The 12,064-nt window shown below is 41.5% G+C and overlaps 1 protein-coding gene across 1 annotated transcript; it reads left to right on the forward strand.

The window, feature by feature from the left end:
* The first annotated feature begins 568 nt into the window (after positions 1-568).
* ilrun (inflammation and lipid regulator with UBA-like and NBR1-like domains) lies at positions 569-12,064 on the forward strand. Its single transcript, XM_080854201.1, has 5 exons — positions 569-852; positions 2,292-2,446; positions 2,584-2,781; positions 4,466-4,842; positions 9,921-12,064. Exons 1-5 carry the CDS (start codon positions 695-697, stop codon positions 9,954-9,956), a joined length of 924 nt encoding a protein of 307 aa, XP_080710327.1. The 5' UTR covers positions 569-694; the 3' UTR covers positions 9,957-12,064.

Consider the following 12,064-nt stretch of genomic DNA (forward strand, 5'->3'; position numbering starts at 1 on the left):
ATTCACCTCTAATCTTGGACATGATTGACCAGAGCACCAAGATACCCACATATCATTTGATTTAGGTATCCTAACACATTTTATAGCATATATGCAAGACCAACTGTGACAACAATATTGTTAATGATTCTTATAGGCCTGATGGAGAAGACTGAATTTCTAGGATGGATATGGAATGAATGACTGGATGAGTGAATTGACAGACTAACTGTTGCTGATATGCACTAGCCTACTGGCAGTTAAAAATATTAAAGCAGAACGAAATTTAAAGAAAAAAACAGCTTACTTGTTGTTTCCCTCATATTTTGTGACCTTTGTTAAGGCTAAAAAACATTTGGTCAACCGAAAACACTGCACTACTGTCAGTATGAACAATGAAGACCATAACACTTTTCTGGTGCCCTCAAATGGTTCAATCTGGGCAGAGATCTGGTGTCTCGTTCTCTATTATGATGTCGTCCTTTTTGGTGATTGTTCTGGATATGGGGGTAAAGGGGGCGTGTACCAAGCAGAACGACGTTCATCAAAGCAAGAACGAGAATTCCTGATCCATCTGTACAGTCTGTGAACGCACCACAGTCCGCCACTGTAATGTCATGCGCACTCCCGTTGTTTTTGGATTTGTTGTTATGACTGGTTGAGGCCTCGGACTAAATTAAAAGAGGAACCCTGTCGCTGTACCCGGGCACCCGCGATGGAGGGCATGGACATAGATTTAGACCCGGAGCTTATGCAGAAATTTAGCTGCATGGGCACCACTGACAAAGATATCTTAATCACCGAATTCCAAAGACTGCTGGGCTTTCAACTTAACCCAGCTGGCTGCGCCTTCTTCTTGGATATGACTAACTGGTGAGCTCGGGGATGTGAGGCCTCAAGTGTTATATCTAGCTAATGTTAGTCGTTTGCCTGTAACCTCCACACCAGCCCCATCGTCATTGTAGCGAATACTTTAAGACAGGGCTGCTGTGTTAATACAATAAGGTGTAACCATTATTGTTGTAAGAGGTGAAAGCGAAAGTCAGCTTCTTACTTTGTAGAACACTACGTTAGCTAACAGGTTAGCCCTTGACCTCCTGTGTAAAGCTGGTATTCAAGATAGCTAATGTTAGCCAAGATCAAAATATTGGTGGCTAATGTTAGCTAGTTATCAAATAAAGCGGACAGACTTATTTTTGAGAGCGGTCAAGGGGTTGTATTATGTACTGCTAACCACACACTGCAGAGTTCTGCCTCAGAAAAACACTTCCAGAGGAACATTATGTCATACAAGATTGCTAATTGTACCTGTACAGTTTACTAGCGGCCAAGCTGATTGCTATCGCTAGCTCACTAGCAGACATGTCAGCGACCACGTTAGCTTGCTGGCTAGCTGGATCGCTTCAGGAACTGAAGGGTAGGGTTTCCCCGACGTAACGTCAGCTGTCGAACGTTAGGTCGCTAGCTAGCTAACTTTTTTTAGAGAGTTTTAATAAATCAGTCACTTGCAATATAGTGTCCAAATTACATTGTAGATACATGGCCAGTTTCTGTATTTAAAACATATTTAAATACATTGCAGCTTCATGTTTTTTCCCGCTAGCCAGGTAGGTAACGTAGTCGTTTGATGGCACGAATCCAAAGCTCCATACATGAGCCGCAGTTAGATTACGTAACATCATGCAGCTGCAAATTCTGAAATGTTCGAAATCGCCTGACCAGTTAATGATTGGCTTCGTAGTTTCCCGATAGTTACATTTTTACATTTGTAAGGCTCCCTGTCATAGTAAGGCTACCAGTCTTTGCTAGCTGTACCTTCACATTTCCATAGTGGGTTAGGTTTGGGAGTAAAGAAACGATAATGTTATCTTGTTACGAGGTTGGATATCATTGAATTTAAAGTTAACGTGTGCTGTATGTTTGAAATATCGTATTTTGTTTGGAATGTATTATTGCAAGACATTGTTGTAAATATCCAGGAGTCGTACACAGAATTCTGTCAGAATAGATACGCTACTCCTACAACGTAAGTTGTTGTTGGAATGGACTTGCATGCGGCATTAGGCGAACTCACAATCACGTGACCATTAGTCAAGGAATGCGCCTACTAAAATTAGCACTGTGCTCTTTCGAAACCACGAGTATACTTCCAATAATAGGTAACATGCATTTACTTTAAAATATTCATTCATTTTTCTATATATTGTGTACTATGACATAGAAACCCTGTCAAAATTGAAACATGTATCCCACATGTATCCTACATGTTTTTGTATGGTTGTATCATTAAATATTTATTTTCCTCTGTAAAGGAATCTTCAAGCAGCCATTGGAGCCTACTATGATTTTGAGAGTCCCAACATCACAGCACCATCCATGTCCTTTGTGGAGGATGTCACTATTGGGGAGGGCGAGTCAGTGCCACCAGACACACCTTTCACAAAAACCTGGAGAATACAAAACACAGGTCAATTCATATTGACTCATATATGTGGAAATCATTGGATACAGATGAAACATGAATACAAAAATATATGTTTTAAGTGTGAGCTGTCAACCCATGTGGTACTCAAAATCCAGTGTCTATTTGTTGTGACATCACAGGCACAGAGTCATGGCCCCCAGGAGTTTGTCTAAAGTACGTCGGAGGAGATCAGTTTGGTCACGTGAACATCGTCATGGTGCGCTCGCTGGATCCGCAGGAGATATCTGAAGTAAGCGTACAGATGCGCAGTCCGGTGACCCCAGGCATGTACCAGGGCCAGTGGAGAATGTGCACCGCCACTGGCCTGTTCTACGGAGGTGAGACCCCAGTGGACCGTACGTTTGTCCAGTACATTACAGTGCCTCCATTTGCACATGTAGCTGTTTTGGAGATGCATATCTTTTTGTTTTGGAAAAATATCTTTTTTGTTTTGGACGTTGTTGCTTAGGAGACATATTCTTTATGAGAAGAGATTCCATCCATGATCCATGATCCATCCATGCTTTGATGACCATTAAAATAGGTCCATGGCCTTGTTAACACCAATATGTTGGTCTATGAACTGGGTACTGTTCGGCGACGCTCACTAAGCGGTTTAGCGAGCTAGATTCCAGACTAAAAAAAAGACAACGCCCCTTTATCGGGTTCGGCGAAGCAACTTCTGATAAATTACCATAGTAACATATCACTTAGCACTAACCTGCTCCAGGGCAGGCTATACTAAGTTTAGCTGGCTAAACTTGCCACATCCCTGGCAAAAGGAGGGATCCCATTGTCCAAGGACTAAAAGGAGTCATATTAGATAGTTTGATTAGCGTAGGGAGAGAGTTCTTTGCGATCCGCCAAGATCCATTTTCCCGTTTTTGTGAGTGGTAGCCTACGTTTTTGTAATGTCGGCGATGCGGAGAACAAAGCACTCATAATTATATGACAGTGTTATATTGACAGTAACCCATCTCCCTTACGGAGATATTGGCGAAAGTTGTTTAAGATCTTGATTTTATGTCCCTTCTACAATCACGATGTTATTAACCATACGTCATCAACAACTGCAACTTACATCATTGCAAACGTATAGTTTTGCAAACGTGTCTAGTTTTTGTGCAGTAGTGAATAAAGTCTACCTCAGTCTTCTTCACAGCATATCATTTTTGTAGAAAAGGTGGATGCATGATAAGAAGAGAGAAATGCACACAATATGTTTTCATTGCTTCAATTTATTGAACTTCTTATTAATACATTTACATTTAGTCATTTCGCAGACGGTTTTATTCCAAGCAATTTACAAGGAGATGTAAAACTACAATTACTACGGAGGCGATGGGGGTCGAACCAGCGATCTGTTGCATGCAATCCATGAGCTTTAACCGCTGCACCAAAGTCACATATTCAATGTCAGAAAAGATATCACGTCTTAGAACAGCCTATAGACAGTTTCTTATATTGCTGTCGCAGCCGCAGCAGTGTTGAATTTTGACATGATTATGGTCTTAAATTCTTCATAGGTCATATCCTGCCTTAGCGGAGAAAAAAGTCTTTTTATTTGAGTTTAGACTATCGTAACATAAAAAAAAATCATGGTTTTGGTGATCGACCTTTCCTGCCTTTTGAAGCAAGACGTGTACGCGCAATTTAGCTGACAAGTTTAGCCTGGGACAACTTAACTGGACCACTTTTTATCTTAGCGCACGTCGCCAGACCGGCTTGGCCTGTTCTCATTTAGCGAGCTATATTATCTCTTGTCGCGAGCTAAATTAATTATCTTAGCTTCAGTTGTACGCCGAACAGGGTACTGATTAGCACTCTCATTAACTAGGTAGAATATCAGTATTCAGTAATCATTATGGCAGTATTCCTATGTATAAACCCATTTGCAAAGGTAGCAAGGTTTTCTGTTTATTTTTTAGTCTAGGGTTAAATGGGCCTGATGGGAGTTTAAGACCTGTGACCTAGAGTGGATGTGGAAGCCTTTCTTGAAAATCTCTCTTCCCCTCTTCACAGATGTCATCTGGGTGATCCTGAGCGTGGAGGTCGGGGGACTCCTTGGCGTTACCCAGCAGCTGTCCTCCTTCCAGCCAGAGTTCAACACACAGCCCCACCGCAACCTGGAGGGAGACTTCAACCCCTTCGCCTCGCCACAGAAGAACAAGGATGGTGGAGGCGGAGGAGGTGGAGTCGACGGCGATCAGCAGCAGCAGCAGCAGCACCATCACCACCACCACCACCATCACAGCGACGGCAGTCTAAAGGGGCCTGGTGCAGGCTGGGAGGCGGGCCCCGAGCACATCCAGCCTGAGCAAAATGGACTGTCACACAGCTCTGTGTCTCTAGCCACAAACAACCTGCAAAACAACTTGTCAGTAGTGACCTACAGCCAGGTGAGTGAGAGTGTGAGGGAAACGAGAGGGACTTGACTGTGCGACACAGACACGTGAAGTAGCTTTGGGTGTGTGCTGGTGATTTAATCACTAGGATCTGACACAGCATTGTGTTTTTACACAAGTGTGTCATTACAGACTTTTTACAAGTAGAGGTTGGGTCAACAGACTATAGCTAAACAATAACAATGAGATTGTGTGACCTGAATAGATGTTTTTTTCCAGTCCCTTCTAAAATAGTTATGAATGTAACAAAGCAGCCAGCCTTTTGATGATGACCATGAAATGGAGAATTCCAAACTGGCCACACATTTGCAGACTTCAGTGAGTTGTATTGAGAATAAATAGGTGGTATGACTATGACTATGACATCGTCAGGCTAGGTACCGTACCTACTTTTTTTTTTATTCAATTAGGTACAATTACAAACAGACCTTAAAGTGTCCATATTTAAAAGAGTTCCTATGCCTGCCACTCCTGTTGTTTGACTAGTCACCATGAGGTCATTATTGGCTCTCACTTTGAAGCTGAAACTTAACTTTGATAATGCCAAAATGCAGACATAAATTCAGGCCATGATCAAATCACAGCACATCCTCGGAGCAACCAAACCAGCCCCATGAAGAGGCCAGTGAGTGTAGTTATTCAAATATGCCACCTGAATAATATGCACTCGTGGAACTGTTCAGTCTAATGTGTTATAATGAATCAGAAGATAAAGCAATCATAGGAAGTACAGCAATTGTCTCTGTAGGAATCTGCAAATAAACCTTAGGATTAGGGATGCAAATGATTAATCGACTTTAGATTAATTGTCGATTAAGAGGTTGCTCGATCAAAATGTATTAATCACGATTAATCGCTAGAGGGCGCTAGCGCGAGAGACCGGTTGAAAACAAATGTTCTCTGTGTAATGCGGTATTGAAATACAATCGTTCCACTAGCTCAGTCAGTTACCATTTGAACACCGTGCATGCTTCTGTCCTGCATGGCACCACCAGTTCACCTGGTCAACCTAAAATCACAGCTACACTGTATTATACCTTCTCTCGCTTACTGCCGCGAGTTATGGCTTATAGTCTTAAAACTCAGGTTAGCTAATAGCTCGTTAGCGGGCTAGCTCACTGAGACTTCATAGAGTTAGCTACCTAGCTCGTTAGCGGGCTAGCTCACATTGCTATGAATGTGAATAGCTCTGTCTACTCCCGCGCTAACGTGTGTCCGCGAGTTTGGCTCATGAGAGTAAGTAAGCAGTGTTGGGGTAGTTACTCAGAAAAAGTAACTAGTTACAAGTTACTAGTTACTTCCGAAAATTGTAACTAGATTACTTTACTAGTTACTGCATTTGAAAAGTAACTTCACTACTAGTTACTTTACTTTCCATTTTTTTAAGCAAATGTCCAAATTTACCGCAAAGCTGGGCAAACATCATGGCCCTTTCATCAATTTATTTTCAATTTTCAATAAAGGGCATCTCTTAGCCTTTCATAGTGTATTGCAATTGTAAACATGTAAAACAATAGGGCATATAAAACTCAGCCATCCACTTGAACGGACATTAACCCTGTCCTACCTGTCTTACCAAAGAAATATGCCTCACTTTAAAATCCACAAACAGGATACAAGTGGCCATGTATGGTGGGGACATTCAGGTGGGTCAATCAGCAGTAACATTAAAAATAGGCCAAAAACAGGCTTTTGGAAACATGAGACCCCACTAAACCAAATGGGGGCATACTCCTGAGAACAAAACCAGCTTGCTGTAGGAATCGCTGTAGTGGGTTAAGAGAAAAGCTCATACTCAAAGTCACTCAACATAAATTTCCAAATACAGTGCCCTCCACAATTATTGGCACCCTTGGCTGTTCTGCCCTCTGCTTATTCAGGTCTGCAAATGTATATTGCTTGTATTGTTGTTATGGAAACGAACACAGTATATTATTGGACTTTTACTTTGACATCATTCAAATGTTCGTCTCGTGGAAATGGCAACAGCTGTTATCCAGAAACGTATGCGATGTAATGCTAAACACGTAGTGAGAACAGTACATAGGCTTTACCTATCCACAACGAAGTGTCTGTTGGTATTACAAAAGGACCACCAGTAAGACTGAATTAAATGTAATGAATATCTCAACCTTCACATTTAATGAGAAAAAACAGCCTGTCACTGTGATCTGACGTCCTGCCTTTCTGCCGTTCTGATTCTATGCTTATACATCGGTTTTGCTATCCTTGTTAATTTATCTGTATGAGTGTTTATGTTGTTCAATTGGACACATAGTGCATTTAACACGCACATTTTTGTCCTTTCGAGCAACAAAGTTAAAGTAATGAGAATATCGCTACTGGCTGAACCCTCCTGTCTCCGTCTCATCCATTTCCCCGCTTCCCTCCTTCTCCGCACCAGCAGCTACGTCACTCAAATCACTCAAATTGGTCTCTGTGGCAACGGTGCCAAAACAAGCGCACAGGCTGGAAGCATGCACGCGCCACTAAAAGAGAACTTTTCGGACTGGCAAAAAATGGCTTGGGTAACGCAGGAAAGCTCGTTACTGAGGTCTAGTAAAGTAGTGACGTTACCAATATTTTGAGAGTAATGCGTTATTGTACTCCGTTACCAATAATAGTAATGACGTTACTAACGTCCGTTACTTTGTAACTCGTTACCCCCAACACACTGTAAGTAAGTAAGTAAGAGTTGAGTTGGCTATTTAGCTTGATAGCGGACTAGCTCACTCAGGCTTAATGATTAGATACCTAGCTCGTTAGCGGGCTAGCTTACCTTTGCCTGATGGATTGTCATTAAGAATGTAACTACTCTATCCCTCACTACCGTGAGCGCGAGTTAAACTTCAGAGAGTTGTGTTGGCTATTTAGCTTGTAATAGCCTAGATGCAGTTTCTTCATAATCTATAGGCTCAATAATATTCTGTTTGGCTCTATTTAATTTCTTCTATTCTTTTTTGTTTTATGTCTGTTTCAAATGCAAGAACTGAGCCAGTCCATAATTTTTCTTTTTTTTTTTTAATTAATGAATGGATTTTGTTATACCATAAAAAAACTTTTCTGCTTTCTTTTCCTAATGCATAATTACTTGAGGAATGTATAATAGAATAGAATAGAATTATCATAATGTAATGTAATATAATAATAATAGGGCCTATTTTTAAAGGCCCTATTGAAGCACTGAAACTCAGGTGAAAAACGCCGCTTATCAATTAATCGAAAGTCGATCGATAAGATTATCAACTAATGATTAATGAATTAATCGATAATTTGCATCCCTACTTAGGATCATTACATTTTTATGCAAAATAGCAGATCCCAATCTGAAACAGGTCACCTCATTTATAAAATGGGGTTTCTTGTATTTCCTGGCTTTTGCAATAAACCCAACATCCAGCGAGAAAAGGCTGATCTGATTGTATGTCACGGTAAAAAAAAAAGACTAGAACCATCTAGTAACAATAGAAAAATAGAACAGTACTAGTTGCATATCGTGTTTGAGCTATTGCTCTTTGACTGGTAACAGAAGATGTCAAACTACAGATACAATACAGAATGTAGAAAACAGTGGCATGCGTTTCACTGCATTCAAGGGGAGTGATTACAAGGAGGTGCCGAAGAAATAGGCGATATAGGCTCACACAATGGCCTAGAGGTTAGAGTTAGAGGTTGAAATTGAAAACATGTCCGGTATGTAGGTGATCACACAAGAGTTGGGTGTTTAGCTGTTCACTGAAGACTGGAAAAGATCCATCAGAATGCGTGGAGCTCCGTAACTCGTTCCACCGCCTTAGGACCACGGAAGAAAAGATTGTGAACCAGGACTGCTTGTAGTCTAGTGGCGTCACCATTGGTTAGAAGATAGTATCAGTGAAATGAAATGTAAATTTGAATAAGGGAGTTCCGATATTGCTGTTTATAAATAGTTTTAATAGGAACCACTCATCAAATACGGGAGGGAATGTCAACAGGTGGGCCCCGGGGAATAACAACAGTGGCTGTGGCTTGCCAAGCGGATATTGCATTCACAAGAATTGCTTTGATGCCATCAAGTTCTGCCAAGTGGAGGAAGATTACCCATTGGTAGGGGTGCAGTACCACACTTTGGGCCTTATTAATGGTACTTCCTGTGGGTCTTAATCCTAGCACAAATATAACCCCTGTCTTGAAGGTCTGGGACTTCAGTTCCACCACCATTCTCTCTTTTCTACTCCCTGCTCATTGATCGTGTACAATGTATACACATGGCACATGCGGCCAGATCATAAGTCACATGATCAACTGAAATGATAAGGCATATGACATGGTGTGCCGGTCCAAGCATGCATTCCAAAGGGTTGATTTCATACGCTTTGTGATTACACCCTTGGGTGGGGAATCACCATCACATGGAGATAAATACACCCATGACCTCTGTGCAGGATTTAAATGACTAGTATTGAACAGAGACTTTTCCCAAGCAACTTGCCATACTGTCATGCTCGACTCAATCTCCACCCATTGCCTTTAATAGAAACCTATTATATTAAAGCAGTAGTCCTGGAGGGATTTTAAGAGGCAGCTTGGTTGGTGGAGCCACCAACAGCAGGGGGGGCACTTGTACCTTGAAGACGTCATCCCTACCTATTACATTTTACTGAGTGTTACCCTTTCTTGCCTCTTTGCTGTTTGTGACCATTGAGAATTGTTTTTAAGTCAGTTAGTCAGGTTTTTATGAGGTTCCTGATTATCAAAAGTTTCACCCTACTTAAAAAATGTAATGTGGGAAAAAAAACTAAAACTGTAAAATTTACATTCATGTTTGTATATGTCTGGCTACATGATACTAGTTTTTCTGTCAAATGGCCTTCCAAAATTATAAAGCAATTGGAAGTGCGCGTGTGCGTGCGCGTGCGCGTGTGCGTGCGCGTGCGCGTGTGCGTGCGTGCGTGTGTGTGTGTGTGTGCGTGTGTGTGTGTGTGTGTGTGTGTGTGTGCTTTGTCTCGAGTATCTAAATGTGTCCAAATGTCAAGTTTCCACATTTGTGACGAAGGTAGAGCCTGAACCAATTATTTCTCTCTTCCTTTCAGGATAGTCATGGACCCTACCCCTTTGGACAGTCTTAAATGTGGATATGGTCATGGCCAAGATGCAGAGGAACAGTGGCCTTGATCTTACACTATCCAACGGGGAGGGGCATCCCACAGAGGGTTTGGGGGCGAGGGGGGTGTAGAGGCGGAGAGTTGGAGGAGTGAGTATCCCAGAGTTCCTACTGACAATTTTACAAGCCTGCTCCTCCTCCTGACCACTGAGCAACACGAAAATTATGAAGACAAGGCTGTTCTGTCCCCACCATACAATTCAGCCAACATTCAACACCCAGAGTATGCATGTGTGAATGCTAATTTAAAAACGAGTGCTATGGATCTTTTAAAAAAAAAAAAATGTGAGAGAAAAAAAAATCTTTTTTTTTTCGTTATTTGTTTTTGGTCTTTATTTTTTAGGTGTCATCACAGAGTTCAATAGAGTCCATAGTATTGAAAGTGGGACTGTGTGTCTGTGTATGTGGGGGTGGGGTGGGGGTGTGTCAGTGTGTGTGTGTGTGTGGGAAGTGTGTGTGTGTGTTTGCACGCCTCCACTTGTGCATGTGTGTGTGTGTGCAACCTGAAAGAGATGATAGGGAGGAAAAAGCCATTGAGGGTAAATTGCTTATCGAGTGACTAGGCCTAATTCTCAAGCTGACATATAACTAATGGAACGCTTTCATTTTTTTTTTTACGTTTTTATTGCAATGGAGAGAATTCCTTATTTCAGTGACAGCAGATTACGACTCAAGACATTCTAAAAATCATATATTCACCCTTTGCCATCCCGTCAGAAGCTTTGAATCTAACCTGTCAGTAGGTGTAGGTGTGTGTGTGTGTGTGTGTGTGTGAGAGTGAGAGAGAGTTGTTGACATTCTGTGGTTATATGGTAGAGGGAGACATTTGGCAAAAGTGAAAATTATAACACCTGTCGGATATTGCCCTTATGGGCAGATCGGCAATGTTGCAGTGCCTCTTCAGAAGCTTGCGGTGAGACTGTGGTGAGAGGATGTTGCAGGTGGTACCACAATTGGCGTTACACTGGCTGAATCCATAATAGTTCCAAATGTTTCTGATCATTGCATTTGTCAACACTTAGCTTATTGCATTGAGTTGAATGTATCTGTTGTGAATGTAAGGTGTGTGAGATTCTCACTGGCTGATTTGTTCTTGAGAGCCCAAAGGCTAAGGTCCAAATGCTGTGGATGTTCGTGGATGGCATTTAACCTGGATGTGCTCCTAATATCTATTATAACAATCTCTTAAAAATTATGTTCATGATTTCTGGAAATTCTGCTGTTGTATAAGTATCACAAACCAAGTTTGCAAATCGAGATGCAGGGTATCAGAGAACCTATTGATTACTAATGACAATGTTTCATACATCATTTGGCTGTAGATGCCATTTATTCATTCAGAGTTGTGATCAGTTTGAATGTAATTATACAAGCCTAGTCTCCCATCGCTATGCACTGACCCATCAAGCCCTGGACCTCAATGGTATATATAATGGCTGTTCATTAAGTATATGCTGTTTTTAAAAGGCCCTCAGCGTGTGCTTGGTGTCATGTAATCAGTCATTTTAAATGTGTGCGTGTGTGTGTGTGTGTGTGTGTGTGTGTGTGTGTGTGTGTGTGTGTCAATGGCGACACTCTGGTAAACGGCTTTTTCAAAAGCCAGAAGATTTCCTAGATTACTGAAAGAGACCCATGTAACACCTTCAGGGCGCAGATGAGGCAGGTCAGTTTTTTCCGTTCCTGTATTGTCGCATTTTAACTTCTCTGTTTTTTGTTTTTTTTGGCACGCATTCGCTATGCTAACATTCTTTCTCTGCAGTTCAATTTTCTCACTCCATTTTTTTTTTCTCGTCTTTCCTTTTTTTTTCTATTTGTTATTCTAATTAGTTCTCCATCATTGCCAGTCTGCTTGTTTGCTTGTCCTTTTTTATGGGAGTGTTCAGCTTTCATACTCCCCAGCTGATGATGGGATTTGGGTTGTCTGCGGTCGGTTAAGCAAAGAGTTTGCACAAGGTTGGAGTTTTGAATGGATGATGAGTTGGGTGAGTAAGGTTTGAATGGGTCTGCATTGGAGTTCCACCACCACGGCAAATCGGCAAGAAATAAAGAATCTGAACAAATAATCCTCCCGTT

Source organism: Sprattus sprattus, assembly GCF_963457725.1.
Source record: "Sprattus sprattus genome assembly, chromosome: 16".
Taxonomy (NCBI): domain Eukaryota; kingdom Metazoa; phylum Chordata; class Actinopteri; order Clupeiformes; family Clupeidae; genus Sprattus; species Sprattus sprattus.

Excerpts from the sequence above, each read along its gene's own strand:
- ilrun (XM_080854201.1), top strand. The coding sequence starts at position 695 with ATGGAGGGCATGGACATAGATTTAGACCCGGAGCTTATGCAGAAATTT. Across the intron at positions 853-2,291 it reads TTCTTGGATATGACTAACTG|GAATCTTCAAGCAGCCATTG; the intron begins GTGAGCTCGGGG and ends TCCTCTGTAAAG. Across the intron at positions 4,843-9,920 it reads CAGTAGTGACCTACAGCCAG|GATAGTCATGGACCCTACCC; the intron begins GTGAGTGAGAGT and ends TCTTCCTTTCAG.